The sequence below is a fragment of the Musca domestica genome, unplaced genomic scaffold (genome assembly GCF_030504385.1).
Source record: "Musca domestica strain aabys unplaced genomic scaffold, Musca_domestica.polishedcontigs.V.1.1 34, whole genome shotgun sequence".
NCBI classification, from domain to species: domain Eukaryota; kingdom Metazoa; phylum Arthropoda; class Insecta; order Diptera; family Muscidae; genus Musca; species Musca domestica.
In genome coordinates, this window is record NW_026712313.1 from 2,177,294 (window position 1) to 2,201,100 (window position 23,807).

Here is a 23,807-nt window from a genome sequence, read left to right on the forward strand (position 1 = left end):
AAATCCACGTTTGTTGTGCAAAGGGTCCTTTTAAAATATTCTTTAAAAAATCCACGTTTGTTGTGCAAAGGGTCCTTGGAAAATATTCTTTAAAAAATCCACGTTTCTTCAACTGATGGTCCTTGAAAAAAGATTATATAAAAAATCCAATTTTTTTTAGCTGATGGTCCTTCAAAAAGGATTCGTTAAAAAATCCATTTTTTTTTTAGCTGATGGTCCTTCAAAAAGGATTCGTTAAGAAATCCACGTTTGTTGTGCAAAGGGTCCTTGGAAAATATTCTTTAAAAAATCCAAGTTTGTTGTGCAAAGGGACCTTGGAAAATATTCTTTAAAAAATCCAAGTTTGTTGTGCAAAGGATCCTTGGAAAATATTCTTTAAAAAATCTACGTTTCTTCAACTGATGGTCCTTCAAAAAAAATTCTTTAAAAAATCCACGTTTCTTTAACTGATAATCCTTGAAAAAAGATTCTATAAAAATTCACGTTTTTCAAGAAAGATTCTTTGTGGATTTTTACATTTCTTCACTTGAAAAGTAATCTTAATTACTCTTTTGAAGTTAATTCGTAATGGTATTAACCCCTGTTCATGCTACTCTTTCGATAGGAGTTAAAAAGTATTTATTGATTTTTCTTTAAGGACAAAGCCTTTAAGATGCCACCCTTAAAGGACAACCTCATTACTGAATGGGTGATTATTTTTAGGCAACCCACATTTTCACCCTCCCTACATTTAATTACCCACAACTAATAGCCTTACATCATTTCAAAAATGTGTGATCAAATATTTGGCCAACAAATAGGAAACCTTGTTTCCCCTGATTAAAAGAAAGAGCTATAAAGCCGTCAAAAGTCATGTTTACATGATCACCAAAACACAGAGTGTGAAAAGTTTTTTGAGCCACCCCACTTTGCAACACTTCAACCCCCTTCCCTATCCAACCATAAATTGGTCACAACATAAGAAATGTCTTTAAGAAATCCTTTTGTTTCTTATGATATGAGGTGTTAAAAAGGATATTGAGGAACTGTTGCACATAAAGACAAATTGCAGTGAAAGGATTTGTTGGGGGAATCCTTGTGCAATTTTGTGATCAAATGTAAGTGACCAGCATTTGTAAGGAGTTAAGGAGGTTTTTGGGATATGTTTGTTTTACAAGGATCAAAGACAGATATAATAAGGAATGTCAGTTATTAAGAGGGTACGTTGAAGAGGACACCCTTGAGGTTCCCAATAATATAAAGAGCAACAAGTGTTTTTTTAAAGGATAATAAATTTTGATTTTGTTAAATAATTTTGAAGGTTTATTTAATAATTTAACTATTTTAAATCTGGAATTTTATAATTTTGGCTCCTTAAATGTGGATTTTTTAGATATTTTTGGAAGGAACCAGATGGCTCGTTATAGTGGAATTTTTAAATATATTTTATTAAGGATCTAGGTGGCTCCATTAGCATGGATTTTTTAAATATTTTTGGCAGGAAGGCTCCATAAACGTTGATTTTGTAAAGATTTTTGGGATCATAAAAATGGCTTTTAACGTGTTGCTATATAAACTTGGACTTTATAAATATTTTTGAGATGATCCGGAAGACTCTTTAAACGCAGTTTTTTTATATAATATGAAAGGTCCTTAATCGAGGAATTTTTAAATATTTTTTTAAATACCATAAACGTAGATTTTTCAAATATTTTTGAAAAGATCGTGAAAGCTCGATAATCGTTGATTTTTATAATAATTTTGGGAGGATCTCGAAAGCTCCACAAGCGTGGATTTTTTAAAATAATTTTGTAAGGATCCATAAGGCTCTACAAATGTGGATTCTTTTAAATATTTTTGGAAGGATTCAAAAAGCTCACAAACGTGGATTTTTTCAATATAAACCTAGATTTTTTTAAAGTATTTTTGGGGAGATTCCCTAGGCTCCATAAACGTGGATTTTTAAATATTTTTTTTTTTTTTTGAGATAAAAAAGATTCCATAAACATGGATTTTTAAATATTTTTTTGGAGATAAAAAAAATTCCATAAACGTCGATTTTTAAATATTTTTTTATAGAAGGCTCCATAACCGTGGCTTTTTAATATATTTTTGGAGATACCGAAAGCCCCATAAACGTGGATTTTTAAATATTTTGTTGGAGATATAGAAGGCTCCATAACCGTGGATTTTTAATATATTTTTGGAGATACCGAAAGCCCCATAAACGTGGATTTTTAAATATTTTGTTGGAGATATAGAAGGCTCCATAACCGTGGATTTTTAATATAATTTTGGAGATACCGAAAGCCCCATTAACGTGGATTTTTAAATATTTTGTTGGAGATACAGAAAGCTCCATAAAGGTGGATTTTTTAAAGGATAATCTAACGTGGATTTTTAAATACTTTGTTGGAGATACAGAAAGCTCCATAAAGGTGGATTTTTTAAAGGATAATCTAACGTGGATTTTTAAATATTTTGTTGGAGATACAGAAAGCTCCATAAAGGTGGATTTTTTAAAGGATAATCTAACGTGGATTTTTAAATACTTTGTTGGAGATACAGAAAGCTCCATAAAGGTGGATTTTTTAAAGGATAATCTAACGTGGATTTTTAAATATTTTGTTGGAGATACAGAAAGCTCCATAAAGGTGGATTTTTTAAAGGATAATCTAACGTGGATTTTTAAATATTGTGGTTTCGTGGATTTCTTTAATAATTTTTTGAGGGTCAATAGCTTCTATAGATAAGATTTTTAAAATAGTTTTTGGACCTCCAAAAATATGATTTTTTTTAATATTTTTGGAATGATCCAAAATGCTCTATACGTGTTGATTTATTAAATATTTGTAGAGGAATCCTGAAAGCTCCATAGACCTGAAATTTTTAAAATAGTTTTTGAAGATCCGGAAATTTTCATAAGCGTGATTATTTTCTTTTTGGATTTTTTTTTATATTTTTGTAGGATCCAGTTATAAATAAACTTAGATGTTTTTCTAAGATTTTTGGGAGCATCGAAAAAGCTTTTTTAAATGATTTTTTTTTAATTTTTCATATAAGACCGAAATTTGTAATTCAAGCTAGAATCAAGTGGGATAAATTAAAGTCGAAAAATATTGATGTTCGTCATATTCCATATTTCCCTATTATTGATACTATCATTTATAAATATCGACTTGTTCTTTCAATAAAAGCATGGTCTTGAAGGGTCGATTTTCAGTGAAAGAAAATCATTTGGCACTTTTGCCATGAAATGCCCCAAATACTTCTGATTTTCTTCAATGCTAATTTTCCCCATATTTCTTGTTATATTTTCTTTTCTCTTCCATTTCGTATTTCTCGTTTTCTTCATTTTTTCCAATTTCATCTTCTCATTTTTTCATTTTCTTGTGATGTTTCCTCTTCTCAACATTTTCAAGGGGGATGTTATTGGGGAAAAACTTTGGCATGTTTTGGTTAATTACCATTCTGTTTTGCTTAGCATATTCTTAACAAAGCGTGGCAAAAGAAAAACCAACAATAGCTACATTTGAGAAAAATTCTCCCCAATTCATACTTTTTTCTTTCATATTAAAGTTTCTGGTATTGATTAAAGCCAAACATGCGGACATACACACACGACGTATTTAGTATTTAAATCCTTTTCTCCCCATTTTCCAAGTGTTGATTTAACATGTCGAGATGAGGGTGGATTTTGCATTTCCACTGACCAATTATTGATTATGGCCGACTGGGCTGCTGCTGCTGATGTGCGTGTGCAGAATTGATGTGGATGAATGTGAATGCCCCCTGCTGTTTCGTATTTATTTATGTTTATTGCTATTTTTGGAAATTCGAAACATGAAAAACGCAAAAAATTTGCCATTTAAATTTTCAAAAGAAATGTGAGAGCCAAACAACCATTTCTCCCCCTCAGGTCGAGCCAAATGTCCAAATAAGTTGGTGGTTAACGATTAATTGCCATATCTACAATATATGTATATATGTGTGCCTTTAAGCATGTGTGTGTGAGACATTGTAACGAATTGAAAATGAAAATAAGAAGAAGAAATTAAAAACCTGAAAAAAGGTCAAACATTTTTGAAAAATTTTATAAATAGTATTACAAATCCATAAAAGAGCATCTGTGACCTTTTGCTGGGCAGCAAGCCGCCAGCCTCGCTTGCTCTGCCGTGTAGAGGGTGTAGGTGTGAATGTTTGCTGCTGTTGTTGTTGCTGTGGTAGAACATTAACAAATATAACGCGTGCCTAGCTCGTGTTGCATCACAACTCCATATCCACCCATTTTCTGATGTGCTCCGACGTGTGTGGATCAGTTGTGGAAAGGGGGGAAGAAAATTTATTTCCAGTTGCAAGGGTAGTTTTTTCCCGTCTACCCTATTAACCACTTAATTTATATGACATTTGAATGCTGTTAAACGGTCGATGTGTGTGTGTTGAAGATTTGTTTTCTTCGATTTTCCATTTCATATATGGCCAGATGTCCGAGGTTGCCTTATGTAGGAGTTTACCCGCTCAAGTGTTACTAATTTCAAGACGGAGAATTTTCTTGCCCCGACGGCATTTGCTCAATTTACATAATTTTGAAATAAAATTGTTAACATATGGTGTTCGTTGGTGAGCTGAGGTTAAAGAAGGAAAATAAATATCCTTAAGAGGAGAAAGGATTGGCTATGGTTTTCAAGCACAAATTTATTGGGCATTTGGTTAATGTCATCAGTGGAGGAGGTATTTTGATTTATGGCTTAATTGGGAGCAGAAAGGGATACATATTTTTGAAAAATAATTTTAAATAACCTGGAGAAAATATTTCGGAATTAAAAAAAAAAAATATTTCCCAATTTGGACGTTTAACAATTGTTTAGAAAGAAAATTGAGTTTTTTTGGCAGAGATGGCCGAAGAAAAAGGCAAACTTTACTTCGTCCACAGCCCTTGAGTTCTTCAATCCAAATTTCCGTTTTTTTCTGGGTTCACTTTATATTTATTTGATTCCGATATTGAATTTAATTTTAAATTTTTTAATAAAACGATATTTATATATTTTTATTTCATTGTATATTTACAGATATCACACGTTTGTCCCGATCACCCTCGCCCATGCAATCCAATGGTAAGTAACAAAGGATAAAAAATATAAAATCTTAAAAATTCTAAAATTAAAGCCGAAAATTTTTGAAACTCGCGATAAGATCTAGGATAAAAAGTGTCCACAAAGATTTAAAATTTTTTCGTTTTTTTTTTCTTGATTTTGTGATCATTGAGTTCTGAAATAATAACTTAAGGAGCCCAAAGATCAAGAGAAAAAAATCTTTTTTTTTTTTCAATATTTGTAGAGACTTTTTATTTGAGAACTTATTGCGAATTTCTTCAATTTTCAATATTTATACCTTCCGATATATGGCTACAGAGGGTATATATTATTTAATACGGCAAAAACGTGCCTTATCGAAATTACGGTTTTAGACCCTAGTTTTCTTTGGAACAAATCTGTTTCAGGGCTTTTAAAGTCAATCTAAGGGTGTCCGAACGTCTGCGTGTCTGGCAGGTGGCCAGGATAACACTAGAAGGGAGCATCCGATATTACCCAAACGTGATACATCGTAATATTACCAACAGTATTACAACTTAGATCGAGTGGGGAGATGGGCAATATCAGTTCACTGATTCTGGTACCTCTCCTCACAAAAGGACTAATTTTTCACAAAATATAATTTACCTTAAAGACAAGAAAGGATCATACAACTTTGCAAATCACAATATTCTTATCAGTGCTATGTTAGGTGTGAAGATGGACAATATAAGTCCACTCCATCATGAATTTTCCTCCCAAAGGGTCAAATAATTATAACTCTCATAAAATGCCAAATAAGCATCCGATTCTTCTCAAATTTTGCATATTTAAATATTTTTACTAAAGCAAGATCTGGTGTAAAGATGGTATACATAGATCCACTCCTTTGGATACCTCTACCACAAACCGGATCAAAATTTTGAAATTACCATGCAGGTCATACAATGCGAAATATGCACCCGATTATTTTCAAACTCGGTATACTCCAATATTTTATCAACACAAGATTAGGTGTGAAAGTGGGATAAATCGGACCACTCATTCAGGTACCTCCCCCACAGAGGGTCAAAATCTTGAACATACACGAAGATCTAAAAACTCGAAATTAACATCCGATTCCACTCGGACTTGGTATATCTCAATATTTCCATCAAAACAAGATATGTTATAAAGATGTTAGAGATCGGAGCATTCCTTCTGGTACCTCCCACACAAAGGGTTAACGTTTTGAATAACCAAAACGATTATAAAATCCCAAAATAAGCATCCGGTTCTTTTCATATTTCGCACATCTCATTATTTCTACTAACATAAGATCTGCTTTGAAGATGGGATATATCGGTCCACTCCTTCTGGTACCTCCCCCACAAAGGGTAACAATTTTGAATATCCATGAAGCTCATAAAACGGGAGGTTACCATCCGATTCCATTCAGGCTTGGCTCATCTCAATATTTCTGTCAACACAAGATCCCTTATAAAGAGGGTAGGGATCGGACCATTCCTTCTCGTACCTCCCCAACAAAGCGTCAAAATTTTGAATAACCAAAACGATCATTAAATCCGAAATAAGCATCCGGTTCTCTTCATATTTCGCACATCCCATTACTTCTACTAATACAAGATCTCCTGAGAAGATGGGACATAAAAAAATTTTGCTCAAATGTATATTATGTCTGCATGGCTTTGGTATTGAAAATGGGTCATGTAGGTCCACGCCTTCGTATAGCCCTCATATAACGTTATCTCCCGATATTCGGTATTTTGATGATTTTAGGAACATTGTTCACCGGAATTGTTTCAAATTCGATACCTGAAGTTCGTAATGGATACTACAGACTAAGACAGAAAATTGTCTATGCAGGTCCACGCCTTCGAATAGCCCTCATATAACGGTATATCCCGATATTCGGTATTTTGATGATTTTAGCAACATTATACACCGGAAATGTTTTAAATTTCGCGTTTGAAATTCTTAGTGAATACTTCAGCCTAAGACAGAAAATTGTCTGTGCAGGTCCACGCCTTCGTATAGCCCTCATATAACGGTATCTCCCAATATTCGGTATTTTGATGAGTTTAGCAACATTATTCACCGGAATTGTTTCAAATTTAGTAATTGAAGTTCGTAATGAATACTACAGCCTAAGACAGAAAATTGTCTGTGCAGGTCCACGTCTTCGTAGAGCCCCCATACATAAGTACCTCCCGATATTCGGTATTTTGATGATTCTAGCGACATTATTCACCGGAATTATTGCAAATTTGGTACTTGAAGTTCGTAATGGATACAAGAGCCTAAGACAGAATATTGTCCGTGCAGGTCCACGTCTGCGTATAGCCCCCATATAACGATACCTCCCGATATTCCGTATTTTGATTATTTTAGCAACATTATTCACCGGAATTGTTTCAAATTTGGTAATTGAGGCTCGTAATGGATACTACAGCCTAAGATAGAAAATTGTCTCTGCAGGTCCACGCCTTCGTATAGCCCCCATATAGTGATACCTCCCGATATTCGGCATTTTGACGATTTTAGCTACATTTTTCACCGATTTTTGGCATTTGAATATTGTAAAGGCTTATTACAAAAGTTACCTATGCAGGTCCACGTCGTCGTTTTAATATGGCTACATTCGGTATTTTTAAGATTTGAAACAGAATTTTAAACGGATTTTATTATTATTTTTTTCAAAACTGTTAAATTCGTTCCAAATGGTGGAGGGAATTCAAAGTTCGGTCCGGCCAAATTTACAGCTTTTTTACTTGTTTTTTTATACTCAGAAACTTCAATGGGGTCCTTTATAATTTTTTAAGGCTATTGCTTTTTATCTTTTAATTTTTCAAGGATTTTTTCGATCCACTTATATTTGAATTTGTCTGAAAATAATCTCACCAAATAACCTTTAATTTCAAGCCTCTGTTGGCTAGTAATAAATCTACGTTTCAACATTGTATACTGTATTTTTAAGTATTTTTGTTGTTGGTCGTCGTCTGAAAAAGGACTGCTTTAAATCCATGTATTGAAAAGTTAATAGTTTTCAAAATATCCACGTGCGTCTGTCTGTTGTTGTCTACCAATCTTACCAAACAAACCAATCAAACAGCTAACCAACCAACAATTCTTTTATCTTTTCATCTATCGATTCATTCATCTCAACCAATAACGATCGAACTATTAAAGAGGATTCCACGCAGTGCCAACATTTTTCTATAAAACATCTGCTCTTCTTCTAATTTGATGTTAAAACCGAAATGAATCAATTTCAGTTTTGGAAAAAAAAAGTGTTACACACCATAAATCGAAATTCGGCTGTTGGTTATTATTTCGAGAGAAAAGGAAGATGAGACAAAAATGACAATATTTACAATTGTTACCCCCCTCTCACAAATGGTAGGGGATTATGATTCAACCCTTCTTTGGTAGGCTGGCAGTCAAATCAAAAAAAGTTGTATAACAAACTATGGCTTGACAAAAGGCTGCTAGACGTGTGCCAAGCCAACAAACCCTTGTCAACATTAGTTGGAGTTGTGTCTCTTTTGTTTGGAAAATCTTTAATGGCAGTTTTAAGTAGTTTTAAAGTGTTGGGTTTCTTAAGAGCCATTCGAGTGGGGACATAAATAAGGTTGTTAAATTTCATTAAAGAGGCTTTACTTTTTTTCCTATCCTTAGAGGAGACCCCAGCTAGGGGTTCGAAACAGTTTTTTTTTTTTTTTGTTTTGTTCGTTCATCCACTCTCATTTTCATGTATCTTCCTTTACTTACTTAACGATAACATCTTCTTAATATTCATAAGGTCATTTGCACCTCATTTCGTGACGCCTCTCCTACCACCACCACATCCTGCTCCAACAGGACGTTTTCCCTGCTCGTAGCCTATTTAATATTCTTAGAATTCTCTTGGAGAGTGTTTTTGATATGGTTTTGTTGATTTTCATTTGTTTTGGTCAGTCAAGAATATTCATTCTTATTATATATATAAAACTGTGATTTTTATGTTTATCACTCTGACTACCCAAAATTCCTTTTTTGCTACACCCTGCCGGCCAGCCCTGACTTCCCTCAATAATATTGAAAATGAAAATTTACATATATTTTATGCAAAAATTATACATGACCAAAACCCAGAGCAAAATAAAAAAAACCCTTGGAAGTATGTGACCACCAACCAACCTAGGTTCGGTATGACTGGACCTGGTTATGGTCTACTGCTTAGATTTGTTTATCCCTTTTCTGTTCATCCTCCCCCTCAACAGATGAATATGAAATGGTCATACATGAGAAAAATGTAAAATTCATATGTATAAAAGGCAGAACAACTGATGCCTGGTCAATAAGTATGATAATAATGTTGTGTGCATGTGTAGAATGGTTGGCTGGAAGGAACGAGAGGGAAGGGGGAGTCAAGGGGTGGGAATGTAGATTTAGAAAAAATGACCAAGGAAAATAAAGCAGGGTCGAATGATAAAGAAAGGAGGATATTTTTTATAAAAAATGAGGACGAAAAAATCCCCCTCAATTTTTTGAAATCTCCTCAAAAAACTTGAAGTCGATTTTCTATAGAAAATCTCCTGAATACAAATTGAAGAGGATTTTCTATGAAAATTTCCTCAAAAAAATTTAGGGGGATTTCCTATAGAAAATCTCCTCAAAGGATGAGGATGAAATTTTCTATAGAAAATCTCCTCAAACGATGAGGATTAAATTTTCTATAGAAAATCTCCTCAAACGATGAGGATGAAATTTTCTATAGAAAATCTCCTCAAACGGTTGAGGATGAAATTTTCTATAGAAAATCTCCTCAAACGGTTGAGGATGAAATTTTCTATAGAAAATCTCCTCAAACGGTTGAGGATGAAATTTTCTATAGAAAATCTCCTCGAACGGTTGAGGATGAAATTTTCTATAGAAAATCTCCTCAAACGATGAGGATGAAATTTTCTATAGAAAATCTCCTCAAAAATTGAGGCGGATTTTCTATAGAAAATTTGCTCAAAATACTTGAGGTGAGGATGAAATTTTCTATAGAAAATCTCCTCAAACGGTTGAGGATGAAATTTTCTATAGAAAATCTCTCAAACTTTGAGGAGGAAATTTTCTATAGATAATCAACTCTTTAGAAAATCTCCTGAAAGGTTGAGGATGAAATTTTCTATAGAAAATCTCCTGCAAGGTTGAGGATGAAATTTTCTATAGAAAATCTCCAAAAGGTTGAGGATGAAATTTTCTATAGAAATTTGAGGGAATTTCGCTTACCGAGCAAATTTTCTATAGAAAATCTCAGCTCGCCTCGACGAGCAAATGTTCTGCAGAAAATCTTAGCTCGCCTCGACGAGCAAATTTCCTGTGGAAAATTTTCTATGGAAAATCGACTTTGCTGTCGGGCATCCCAATAAATTGTTGCCCCCTTTCTTTGCCTACCCATGGAACGTCTCTGCCTTTTGCCAATCGTTTCTTTTTTCCATGATTTTTTTTTTTTTTTGGTCACTTATTGGGTTTTAAAATTTTACTACACCACATGGCCATCTGAAATGTTCGGAAAAAAAAACAAAATTTGCACATCATCTGAATAACAAATATTGCACGTACCACACGTAGAATTTTTATATACATTCGGAAAAATAGCACTTGAATGAACCTTTTGAAAAAAAAACGAAGAAAAAAACCTAAAAACCATTTCCATAAACCATAGACCAGATATGGACATTTGAGAAGAAGTCATCAAAATTGATGTTTCTATACAAGCAACATATGCAAAAAGGCGCACCCAATGATGCATACAATTATGGACAAGGACTAAAAGTTAACTGGCCGGCATTTTCGGTGAGGGGGTGAGGGAAAGGAAAGAGTTTAATAAACTTGAAGGAATCGAATCGAATGAAAATAAACATGAATAGTAAATTTCACACAAAAATTATGATGAATGAATGTGTGGAGAGAGGGTGGAGGAGGGGTTGGAAAGGGCGTAGAATGAAAGTGAAATTTATTTTTCAGTTTTTTTTTTTCTGCTTCTTATGTTTGAAGGCCACTGCGGCAAAGCCAATAACCCTGAGAATGTCCCTTTTTTCCTTTTTGGCCAAAAAACGAGGGTGGAATTTTAAATATTCAAATATTGGCATAACATTGTGGCATTTTGCAGATTATTTTCCCGTGTGCAAATGTCAAATCAATTGTATGGCAAATTTATACAAATCGAAACATAACACACACACTCAGGCACCCACACCCACACACAGGCAGAACCAACAAATAAACTGAAAAAAATTTGCAATTCTAAAATGTTAGTTTATTTCCCACATGAAAAGAAAACATGAAAATTCGCTTAAAAGGGTCCAGCAGCAAATGGACTTCAGAATTCCTCTCCACCCCACCCCTTATTGTTTACTTGAGTTCCACTGAAGCTTGAAATTGACCAAGAAAACGTTTGATGGCAAATGCCAAATATATGCAAACTTTCTCCATTAGCTTTTGTTATGCAGAAAATTAACATAAATTCTGGAAGGAGTAAGGAGAGTGAGGGTTGGGGGAGTGTAGAAAATGAAACACAAACACACGTGTCTGTTTGGGAAAACTCCTTCTTAAGAAACCTTTTCTATTGATTACCTCTTTTTAATGTAAATTTCCATTTTTGTTTTTCCTTTCAGGCTCCGATTGTGATGACAATAACTCGAGTGCTGGCAACTCAAGTGACCGCTGTCGTTCGCCGGAAAGTCCATCACTGGATCTGTCGCGCCCTCCCATAAAAAGGCGTCAGTGGTCGCCCTTATATTCATATGCTTTACATGGCCTAAATACCCAGCATCCTCATCACCCTCATCATCATATGCATCACTCACCGCCTCTCTCAGCGCATTCGCCGAAATTAATGAAGCCCCTGAAAACTGCAACCTCACAAGAAGACCCACTGCCGGAGGAGGAAGAAGAGGGGGCGTTGAATTTGACAAGTGAAAATTCTCGGCACAGTTCTCAGTCGCCTGCCCTGTCACTGAAAGCATCAAAGGCCACAAGCACCCCAACACAAATTGCCAGCAGCAACAACAACAATGGCCAACAACCCATTGCTCCAACAATTCAGGGACCCACCAGCAGCAGTACACCCCTGGCATTGCCTCCCCTGACTCACAGCCCCTTGGCTGTGCTACCACCAGGTTTGGGTTCACCTCAAGCCCAGCTGGCAGCAGCTGCTGGCTTGGGTTTCTCCAATCCCCTATTGGCCCAAGCAGCGGCCATGGGAGGCCCTCTGTCCCCCCAGGACTTTACACAATTCCAACAAGTTTTGCAGCAACAACAACATGCTTTACAACAACAATTTCAACATTATGTGGAGATTTTACGTAATGGTTCCATGCCCACCATGGGTCCGGCAGATGATCCCTCCGTGGCAGTTCAGGTGGCGACGGCGCAATTTCTGCTGCAGAGGCAGGCTTTGACACAGGCGGCCCAACAATTGCAGGCCCTGCAGAAACAACAACAAGACATGCAACAGCAACAGCAGCAGCAACAACACCAAACTTCATCGCAACAATTGTCTATTAAAACCGAGCCAGATGCACACCATCTAAGCTATGAGCAACCTTTGCATTTGAAAAACGCCACACATCATCAACACCATCCTCATCACCACCATCACTCGTCGACTCCACTACAGCGAAGCCCTCTACAAAGTCCGGCCACCTCACCACTGCCATCACTATATACCTCCAGTTCGGCAATGCTACACAACTCCCAGCACACCCCACCACCATCGGGTTCCTCCAGCTCCCTTAAGGTTAGTGGCCTGCTCACACCCAATACACCAAGTGGACCTCAAACACCACAACTACCCAAAAGTATGGCAGCTGCCACACGAGCCCCTGAAGCTTCACCCGAAGAGACAACCGATTTGGAGGAATTGGAACAATTTGCCAAGACATTTAAGCAAAGACGTATCAAATTGGGTTTCACTCAGGGCGATGTGGGTTTGGCCATGGGCAAGTTGTATGGAAATGATTTTTCGCAGACTACTATTTCTCGGTTTGAGGCATTGAATTTGAGTTTTAAGAATATGTGTAAATTGAAGCCACTGCTACAGAAATGGCTAGATGATGCAGACCGGACAATACAGGCAACGGGAGGGTAAGTTGAAAATGAATTTTGAGATATTTATTTTTTTAATTTTTTGTAATAAAATATTGAATTGCTAGTAATTTATGTTAAAACGACATCAGCAAATGTTGAGACACCATTTTTGAAAATGTTGCATCAACATTTTTAAATGTTGCTTGAATATTTTCCCATAAATTTGGTGGTAATATTTTTAATGACTGACAACTGCAATATAGTTTGAAATATTGACCTCAAAATTATTTCTCATTGATTATTATTTTGTTTTTAAAGCTATTAAATATTGTTGAGATACATTTGACTAGGCTGAATCCATATATACATATCTATGTTGACTTAAAATTTGAAAGTTTTGAAATAAACGCTCACCAATGTTAAATAATCATTTCCAATTATTCAAAAAACAATGTTTAATTCTCAAACAAGATTTTTATCTTTGGTTAAATTGAAAAATGTTATTATTCCAGCCCATTTCAATGTTGATTTAATATCAGCCAGTGTTGACGCAACATTTTTTTTATGTTGAGTCAACATTAATCAATGTTGCGTGAATACCTGGCCATATTTTTGATTATTTCGTTCTCAATTTAATCTTTTCGATGAATAATTTTTGGTAAAAAATACAAAAACATTTATGTTGAGATACATGTGTCAATTTTTGTTCAACATTCGTATATGTTGACACAAAAGTGCACAGTTTTGAGTAACCCCTCACCAATGCTTAATCATCATTTCCAATTACTCAAAAAAATTTATTTAAATTTTTAAAAGATTATTATCATTGGTTTAAGGGAACATTTTTATTATTCCAGCCCATTTGAATGTTGTATCAACATAAGCTAATGTTGAGACAACGTTTGTTGATGTTGCGTCAACATTTTCCAATGTTGCGTAAATATTTTCCCATAATTTATGGTAAAGTTTAGTCGTTATTTCCAATTAAAGAAACAATATTTTCAATAAAAAAAAAAAAACATTTTTTTCTGCGGTGTAATCGAAAATTGTATTACTTCAACATTTTTGAAAGATGCATCGACATTTTCATTGTTACAGAATATTTATCCGCCGCTAAGGACAGCTGCAGTTCACATGAGAATAATTCCTTCACAAGTTTTTAATCTCCAATACAAAAAAATAAAATATTCGAAGAGTCCTACTATTGGATAAATTAACATTTTTATTATTTCAACACTTTTCAATGTTGCATGAATATTTGTGATACTTTTGATGACTGATAACATCTATACAGTTGAGAATATTTCCTTCTAATTCTTTTCTTCCTAGTTTTTTTTTTTAAAGAATTCACATTCATCTATGTTGAGATACAAAAAACCCATGTTTATGCAACATTCGTCCACTTTGGCTCAACATTTGAAAAAGGTTGAGTAAATATTTAATAGCTAATCTCCATATCTATTTACCGAAAATAATTTTGAAATTTTTAACAAAAAGATTTTAATAATAGTTTGCATTCATTTTACGTTCAATATAACATTTCAAAATGTCGCTTCAACATCTCAGAATGTTGCGCAACATCTCAGAATGTTGCTAAACATAAAAAAGCTATTTCTTATTCCTATAACTCCATATGGGAAGTGTTGTGCTCTCAAATATTTGATCTTAAAGTTTTCAATACACGCTTCATCGTGCCACTCAACACGTTCGTGGAAACTGGGTGGATCTAGACCAATTTGTAGATTGGTGGGTGGAAATCCAAGGCATAGAATACCTGTACAGAAGTTTTAGTTAAATTCAAAAATTGCTACACTCCAGCGAAGAAGGGTTTCTGAAATTAAGGGAAAAAATTTCGAAGATCTTTAAAAGTCTCAAAATCGACAATAAATTATATGTGACATTATAAGAATTTTGACTAAATGAACTATACTTTCGGGCCGGGAAGACTATACTTATTTGAAAAGATGAACATCTTTACTTGCCATACTGTAAGTTACAGTGAGCTAGATTGAAAAAAGGAAAAAGTTTCAAAGATCTTTAAAAGACAAAATCGAAAATAAATGATTTGTGACATTTTCACAATTTTGACTTTAACAGCTATATTTCCCTGGTCGGAGTTGATATTTTTCGGGAAATCTTTATGAATTTAGGAAGATGGACATCTTTTCTTGGTATGCTGTAAGTTACAGTGAGATGGTTTAAAAATACTTGTAGATGTAGCTCAATGAGGGCAGTTACAAAAATTGAAGCAATTTTGGGTAGTTTTAAGTAACCACCTTTTTGAGTTTATAAATTCTGAAGTATTCAACTTATCTCATTAAAAATACTTTATTCTTCAATAGGAGACATTTATCTTTAATATTATGTGCCATTTTGACAAATTTTCACTAAGAAGTTGTCCAAAATTTGGCAAAAGATAACAATTTATCAGATTAGAGGTGAACGTCTATGATCCCACAAATTTGAACGGCATCGTAGGGCATATTTTCAGTGCTGGTTAATATTTCTGTACTGAGATTTGTTTATTTTAAAAAGAAGAACGTCTCACCTTCACAAAAAAGTAAATTTCTTCAATTTAGCCTCAAAAATACGAAAGTTATGGTTGGTTAAATTTCGCTGCAAAATTATATGCAATTTTCAGCATTTTTGGGTAACCATGTTCTTAAGACAATAACTTCTAAATATATCGATGAATTTCAATAAAAGTCACTTGATTTAGAAATTATTGGCCGTAATCTTAACATATATGTGCAATTTTGCAACTTTTGCTAAAAAATTCTCGGAAATTAAATAAGGTACTATTTTGAAGACCATAGGAGAGATATTTTCAATAAACACAAAATTCAAAGGTATACTTTCTCTAGATATGATTCATATATCTGTACATAAATTCATTTAAAATGGAAAGAAGAATGTCTAAACTGTACGTCGATGAAAGTTTTATTAATGTAGCTCATCAAAATCCAGAGATATTGTTAGGTAAAGATAGATGCGGAAATTTACAAAATGTTTGCTAGTTTTGGGTAAGCATCTTCCAGAGCTCATAACTTCTTAACTATTGGCGGTATATGAATAAAATAAATTTGATTTTGAGATTTGGCTTAAGAAAAAATAATGTTTCTAAAGATCTAAATATTTAGCAACATTTGCCTCAACATTGTTTCAATGACGCAAAATGTTTTTAAATATTGAAAAAAGCTTTATTTATTTAGATTTTTAAAAATCGATATTTTAAATCATATTTTGACAGTCATAGAACACAAATTGGAAACATGTCAGAGATAGAATATTCAGCATCAATATAGCAACATGTTGATTCAAAATTGTCCCATGTTGCAGCAACATGTTTCATTGACAAACAGTGCATTTTCACTATTCAACAATACATTTTCACTTTTTAAACGCGATTTATTCGGATTTGAATCTCAATTCCGCTTGATTCTTTTGAATACAAATTTGTAGGAGATATTGGTATAATATTGGCTCTTTATTTTGCATTTTTTATGTCATAAAACATTATTCCATTAAATTTGCATTTATTTTCTGAAGACCCATAACTAATTTCTAATTTTTCCTTCCTTTCTTTGCAGCATTTTCGACCCCACCGTCCTACAGACCACTGTCACCACACCCGAAATAATGGGTCGTCGCCGTAAGAAACGTACCTCGATTGAGACCTCCATTCGTGGAGCTTTGGAGAAATCCTTTATGCTAAATCAAAAACCAACCAGCGAAGAAATCACCCAACTGGCTGATCGCCTGTGTATGGAAAAAGAAGTGGTACGCGTGTGGTTCTGTAATCGCCGCCAAAAGGAGAAACGCATTAATCCCTCCTTGGATAGTCCTGATAATGGTGATGAGTCACCCTATATGATGATGTAAATGGGGTAAAAGGTGCGGGAGACTGGAATATCAACAATTTATGGAATCGGGCATTGTGGCAATCGAATTTTTTCTCTATACTTAACTTTGTGTGCATGTGTATATCTGTGTAGCTGTAAATAATTTTGGATTTCCTCCCGGAAAACATGGTTTTTGAAAAAGGAAATTACTTTGGAAATGAATTTTAAATGAGGTAAGTTGTAAAAGAATAACGCGTTTATTGAAAATTTTGAATCAAAACTTTTTAAGTTGTAAAATAATATATATATATTTAGAGACAACATAGTTTGATGTTGCAGCAACATTTTCAATGTTGAGTCAACATTTTTTTTCAAAACAAATAGTCTTTTTTCTATTTGTCTGAAAAGTTTTTATAATTCCAAATTAAAGTCTCATCAATATTGAATCAAGATTTGACTTTATTATTGAAAAAATGGGTAACAGACATTTTTCAGTATTCTATCAACATATGCGAAATGTTGAAACAACATTTTCATTGTCGATTAAATTTAATACTAAATTAGCATTTGGAAGACTTTTTTTAATTCTAAATCAAAGTGTCCTCAATCCTTAGTAAAGCTATGCCTTCATTGAGAAGAAAACAGGGGTCAATGTTGCATAAACTTTTTGCGGTGTTGAAGCAACATTTTTTAATGTTGAGTCAACATATCCCTATGCTGAATCAATATGTATGAATGAATATAATATTGGAATAATGTTAATAAAATTAAAAATCAACATTTTTCAATCCCAACATAGGGTGCAGTTTAAGGAAAAAGTTTCGAACATCTTTAAAATTGCAAATCGACAATAAGTCATATGTAAGATTTTCACAATTTTGACTTTAAGAGCTATGTTTTCCGAGTAAGAGTTGATATTTTTCGGGATATCTGTATGAATACGGAAAGATGAAAAATACCTGAGATGTGGTTCTATGAAGGCAGTTACAAAAATATATCAATTTTTTTGGCAATTTTAAGTAAGCACCTTTTTGAGATCACATCTTCTGTGGTATTAAACTTTCCTCATAAAAATCACTTAATTTTTCAATTAGATATGGTTTTCTCTAAAATTAATTGCAATTTTGCCAAATTTTCAATATAAAATTGTCCAAAATTTGGCAAAAGATACCAATTTATCACAGCCTATGTTCACAGAAATCTGAACGCCACTGTAGGGCATATTCCCAGTTCTGGTCAATATTTCTGCACTGAGATTAATTTATTTTTAAAAGGAAAATGTCTCACCTTCACAAAAACGTAAATTTCTTTAATGTAGCCTCATAAATATCAGAGATATAGCTGGTTAAATTTCGGTGCAAAATTATATGCAATTTTCAGCATTTTTGCGTAACCATGTTCTTAAGTCCATAACTTCTGAACTAATCCGTGAAGTGGAATAAAAGTCACTTGATTTAGAAAGTATGGGCCAAAATCTTTATAATTATGAGCAAATTTTTATACCTTTTGCTAAAAAAATCGGAATTTAAATAGGGTAATATTTTCAAGACCCTAGAGGAATAGGGATATATTCAATAAAAAGAAAAATTCAAAGGCATACTTTCACCAGTTATGATTCAAATATCAGCAAAAAAAATTGAATTCTTTGGAATGAAGAATGTCTCAGATTTACGATATAGCAAGTTTCATTGATGTAGCTCGTCAAAAAACCAGAGATATTGTTAGGTAAAGATAGGTGCGGAAATTTGAAAAATTTTTGCAAGTTTTGGGTAAGGATCTTTCACGGCTCATAACATCTAAATTATTGAGGATATTTTAATAAAATAAATTGGATTTTGAGCTTTGGCTTGTGATAAAGGAATGTTTGTAAACACATAAAGATTTAGCAACATTTATGAATGTTGCCTCAACTTTGTTTCAGTAACGCAAAATATGTAAAATATTAAAAAAAAAAGAAAAAAGAATAAAAAATAAAAATAATAATTTAAATTTTTAAAAATCGATATTCTAAATTTACAATCTTAGAACACAAATTTCGAGCTTGTCAAACATAGAATATTCAGCAACAATATAGCAACATGTTGATTCAACATTGACCCATGTTACAGCAACATATTCCATTGGTAGATTGTATTTCTATTATTTTACAACATTTTTCTACTTTTTCACCACAAATTCTTTGGGTTTAAATCTCAATTCCTCTTGATTATTTGAACACACATTTGTATGGCACTCTTTTTTATATTTAATTTTATTTAAATTGGTATAGATTTTCATATTTGTGTTCTATAAAATATTGAAATATTTTTTTTGTATTTTCCTCTAAATGTTCGTTTTAAAAATATTAATCAAGAATTTGTTTTTCTCCCTTCCTCTCATTTCAGAATGACAAAAATGTAAATATCTCTGGAATAATATATAATAGTTCATTACCATTCCTAAAAAGTCCAAAAAAATACGATTTGATACAAAAACGTAATTTTCATAAAACAAAACTAATTTAAGAAATTTGGTATACAAGTAAAAAGCGAGAGGAAAAAAAAAAAAACATTTTAAGTATTAACAAAAAAGAATGTCGAATTATTTATAATGAATATATGTATATGTGTAAGTGAAATCCCCAACAGAGAATGGATGCCTCAGAGAAAAAGGCGCCGATAAAAGACACTTGTTTATGTTCACTTTAGTATATATAAAAAAAAATAAACAGAATATATCACTAGACTTTAGAAACTAAGCTACAAAAGAATTTACAACAACCAGCAACTAAATTAAACAAAGAATTTAATAAAAAAAAAACTTTGAAATAACAAAAATTTAACATTTAAGAAACATTAAGTTTAGGAGAATTTAAATAATTAAAAAAAAAATGAAACACCAAAATGGTATCACTAACTACCACCCTCCCCCAAGACACCAAACAGTTCCTACTAATGTTACCCATAAATTTATAACAAAAAAAAAAAAAAACAAACATTTTTGGATAATATTACTATTGAATTGTTACCAAAAAAATAATCTCTTCTTTGTCTCTAAAAAAATAATAAATATTTCGGATATTTGCCTTTGGGTAACAAAAGTCATCAACAGGAACTCAAAGCAATTATTTGAAATTATTTTTAATTTTTTCATAACTGTCTTTAGTTTTTAAAAAATTAGAATTCTTTATTTCTTCTATTCCTTATTCACATTATAGAAAATTATCATACAAAATATTAGCATGTATTATTAAAAAAGTAAAACAAAAAAATCTTAATATTTATTTAAATAAATATTTACTGTGATAATAATTTGTAATGTTTTAAATGTTTATAGCTTGTAAGTCATGTCAACCCCCTGTATAAATAAATAAAAATTGAAAAAAAATTAAATTGTAGGCATAACCATAAGCCAAACTTTATTACTAATTTTAAATGTAATTTATGTATAGAAGAAAAAAAAAACAAAATTAAAAACAAATAAAATTATTTTAAATTTAATAAGAATAAAACAAAATATCAAAATAAATGAAAAAAAATTGTCATACACAAAATGTGAAATGTTTTTATTTTTAAATTACGGAGAAATGGGATGAACACAGAAGTAATAAAACTTATTATTTCTAGAGGGATGAAGTCATGGTAAGAGACAGAATACACCTAAAACCTGAATTTCTAAACAATATTCAATGGAGAAAAGTCACCAACTAAATGTACATTTTGAAATTGAAACCATATTTTAAAGGATTTAAAAAAATATTGAAATTACGTCCTCTGTGGAACGCAAAAAAATAACTACAGAATAAACTCCGTAGATTATGAAAGTGGAGCTTAAAAGAGAAGACACTTGCATGGGCCTTCTGAAAGTTTACATCGCAAAGTAGCCTACCTAGAGGGATAAAGGTATCTCTCTTCGAATTTGTATACCCTACCACAATGTCGTCAAGGTATTACGTCTTTGTGAATTTGTTTGTAACATAGAGAAGGAAGCGAGTAGACCCATAATCTTAATCTGAATCGTTTTTTGCATATCCGTCCCTTCGCTCGTCTGTGCATGTATTTTTGTAAACAAGGTAAAGAAAATTTGTTCAAAATTTTGTACAAAACATTTGTTTAGTCCAGAATCGAACCCTATTGAAATTAGTGAGAATCGGTTCAAATTTAGATACAGCTCCCATATATATCTTCAACCGATTTCGTTTCGTTCAGATATAACTATAGCTCTCATATGTGTGAGATGAAAAAACTGCAAACAAATTCAGACTGCCGTCATCCGACAGCCATTGAAATTCCAAAATTCCATTGGTCGTTTGAAGGCCATAATTCGTATCAAAAGAGACCAATTCAAACAATTCTAAACTTATTTTAAATTTTTATGCCTATTCCTACATTCTTTGCTTTCATTCAAAAATATTAAAAAACAAGTTAAAAAGCAGTAATTGCGGCCGGGCCGAACTTTGAATACCCGTCACCATTTGGAACGAAATTGGAAATTTTCAATAAAATAAAATTAAAAAAAATTTTTTTCAATAAAAAAAAAACTAAAAAATTATTTTAAAATCTTAATAATACCGAATATAGCCGTTATTTTGGGGTCTATACAAAGACGTGGACCTGCTTAGACAACTTTTGTCATATTCAAAAACGAAAGTTGAAAAAAAAAAAACTGTGAAAAATGTAGCTAAAACTATCCAAATACCGCATATAGGGAGGTACCGATATATGAGGGCTATACGAAAACCTGGACCTGCATCGACAATTTTCTACAACAGGCTGTAGTACCTATTAGGAACTTCAAATGCGAAATTTCAAACAATTCCGGTAAGTATTGCACCGAATATAAGGAGGTACCTATATATGGCGTCTATACAATGATCTGGACCTGCATAGACAATTTTCTCTCATAGACTGTAGTCCCCATTGAGAACTTTAAATATAAAATAATTCCTGTGAATAAAAGATATCAAAATACCGAATATCGGAGGGTACTGTTGTATGGAGCATATATGATATCGTGGGCCGATATAGACAACAATCTTTCAGGGGATATAGTATTCAGAAGGAACTCCTTGTGTAGGTTTTTAGACAGCTTCATTGAAAAATGTGGCTAAAATCATGAAAATACCGAATATCGGAGGGTACTGTTGTATGGAGGCTATACCATATCGTGGACCGATATAGACAATAATCTTTCATGGGATAAAGTATTCAGAAGGAAATCTTTGTGTGTGGAAATCAGACAATTTCATTGAGAAATGTGGCTAATATCATGAAAATACCGAATATCGGGAAGTACAATTTTATGAGAAGTATACAGGGTGAGATGAAAAAACTGCAACCTACTTCAGACTGCTGTCATTTCTAAGCCACTCTTCCGACACTCGTCAAAATTATTCCAGTGACAGCTCATAAAATTGTTTACAAGCGTACAAAAGCATTTTGATTAGAATTTTCCAGAAAAAAAGTTATTCGTGATGGAATTCAAGCGTGATGGTGTGATTTCGTTATATTTGCCTGAAGAACCACAAGTGGCTATCGTTAGAGCACTCCAGCATTTAAATGTGAATAAATCTTTTGTGTCTCGTATCATCGCTCGTAATCGTCATACTGGTAGCGTAGCCCGACGTCAAGTAAGTGGACGGAAGAAAACAGCAACATCAGCAGAAATGGTTCGAAAAGTAAAGAAGCGACTTGATCGAAGCCCGCGTCGCAATGGCAAAAAAATGGCTCGTGAGCTGAACATATTGCAATATTCCATTCGTCAAATATTGAAAAATGAGCTCGGGGTAAAGCCATTGAAATTGCAAAAAGTACGAGAACTTACACCGCAACAGAAATAAAATAGACTCAAAAGAGTTAAAGAGTTGTTTCGCTTGGCGGAAAGTGGTGAACTGCCGAATTTGGTTTTCTTCGATGAGAAAACATTCGTTGTCCAGCAGTTTGTAAATAAAGAAAATGATCGTGCTTACTGGCCAAAGAGGTCAGCTGAAAATGTGCACCTTCGGTTGGCCACCAGAACTCAAGCGCCGGCCATGATGGTGATGGTGTGGGCCGCCATAACAGCCGATGGTCGCTCTTCGCACGTATTAATCGAATAAATGCCGAATATTATCGCGAAAATATTCTGGAGGGTTTATTAAAGCCTTTGGCACGCAAACATTTTGGCCGCAGACCTTGGACATTCCAATAGGACTCAGCATCATCGCACTCAGCACGCGCCACCCAAGGATGGTTACAAAATGAATTTCCTCGCTTCATTTCCAGCGCACTATGGCCATCAATATCTCCGGATACCAATCCGTTGGACGATTGTGTCTGGAGTATTTTCGAAAGCAAGGTTGGCACTAAAAAATACCAAAGTGTCGAACACCGGGAATGGGCCAAAATACCGCATAGCAACATTCGGGCAGCGTGTGACGGTTTAATTGGCCGTTTGAAGGCCATAATTCACTCATCTTCCCGACAGGTCTTAACAAAAATGTATCAAATTCGAAGAGAGTTGGTACTTATTTATGAATCCTATGTGGAACAGGCACCAGAAGGAATGGTCCATTCTCTACCATCTTTATAACAGACCTTGTGTTGATGGAAACATTGAGATGTGGCAAGCCTGAATGGAATCGAAAGTTAACTTCGCGTTTTATGAGATTCAGGGATATTCCAAAATTTTACCCTTTGTCGGGGAAGTACAACAGGGAGTGGACCGATATTGCTTTTCTCCGAACTCGATGTAAGTTTGATAACAATATAACGATATACGAAGTTTGGTATATTCCCTTCGAGAGTTATCGTGCGCACCAGACAGATGGACAGACATGGCTGAACGACTCCAAATGTCCCGAAACTGGTTTGGACCATAGACACCTAGGGTC

At 33.6% G+C, this 23,807-nt stretch overlaps 1 protein-coding gene across 1 annotated transcript in view; it reads left to right on the forward strand.

The window, feature by feature from the left end:
- LOC101897291 (protein nubbin) overlaps nt 1-20,489 on the forward strand; it is a 32,247-nt gene extending 11,758 nt beyond the window's left edge. The window contains exons 2-5 of the mRNA XM_020036719.2: nt 5,049-5,093; nt 11,702-13,172; nt 16,706-17,190; nt 19,342-20,489. Of these exons, the coding sequence (XP_019892278.1) occupies nt 5,049-5,093; nt 11,702-13,172; nt 16,706-16,997 (1,808 nt within the window). The 3' untranslated portion in view covers nt 16,998-17,190; nt 19,342-20,489. The remainder of the gene's footprint in view (nt 1-5,048; nt 5,094-11,701; nt 13,173-16,705; nt 17,191-19,341) is intronic.
- The last annotated feature ends 3,318 nt before the right edge of the window (nt 20,490-23,807 follow it).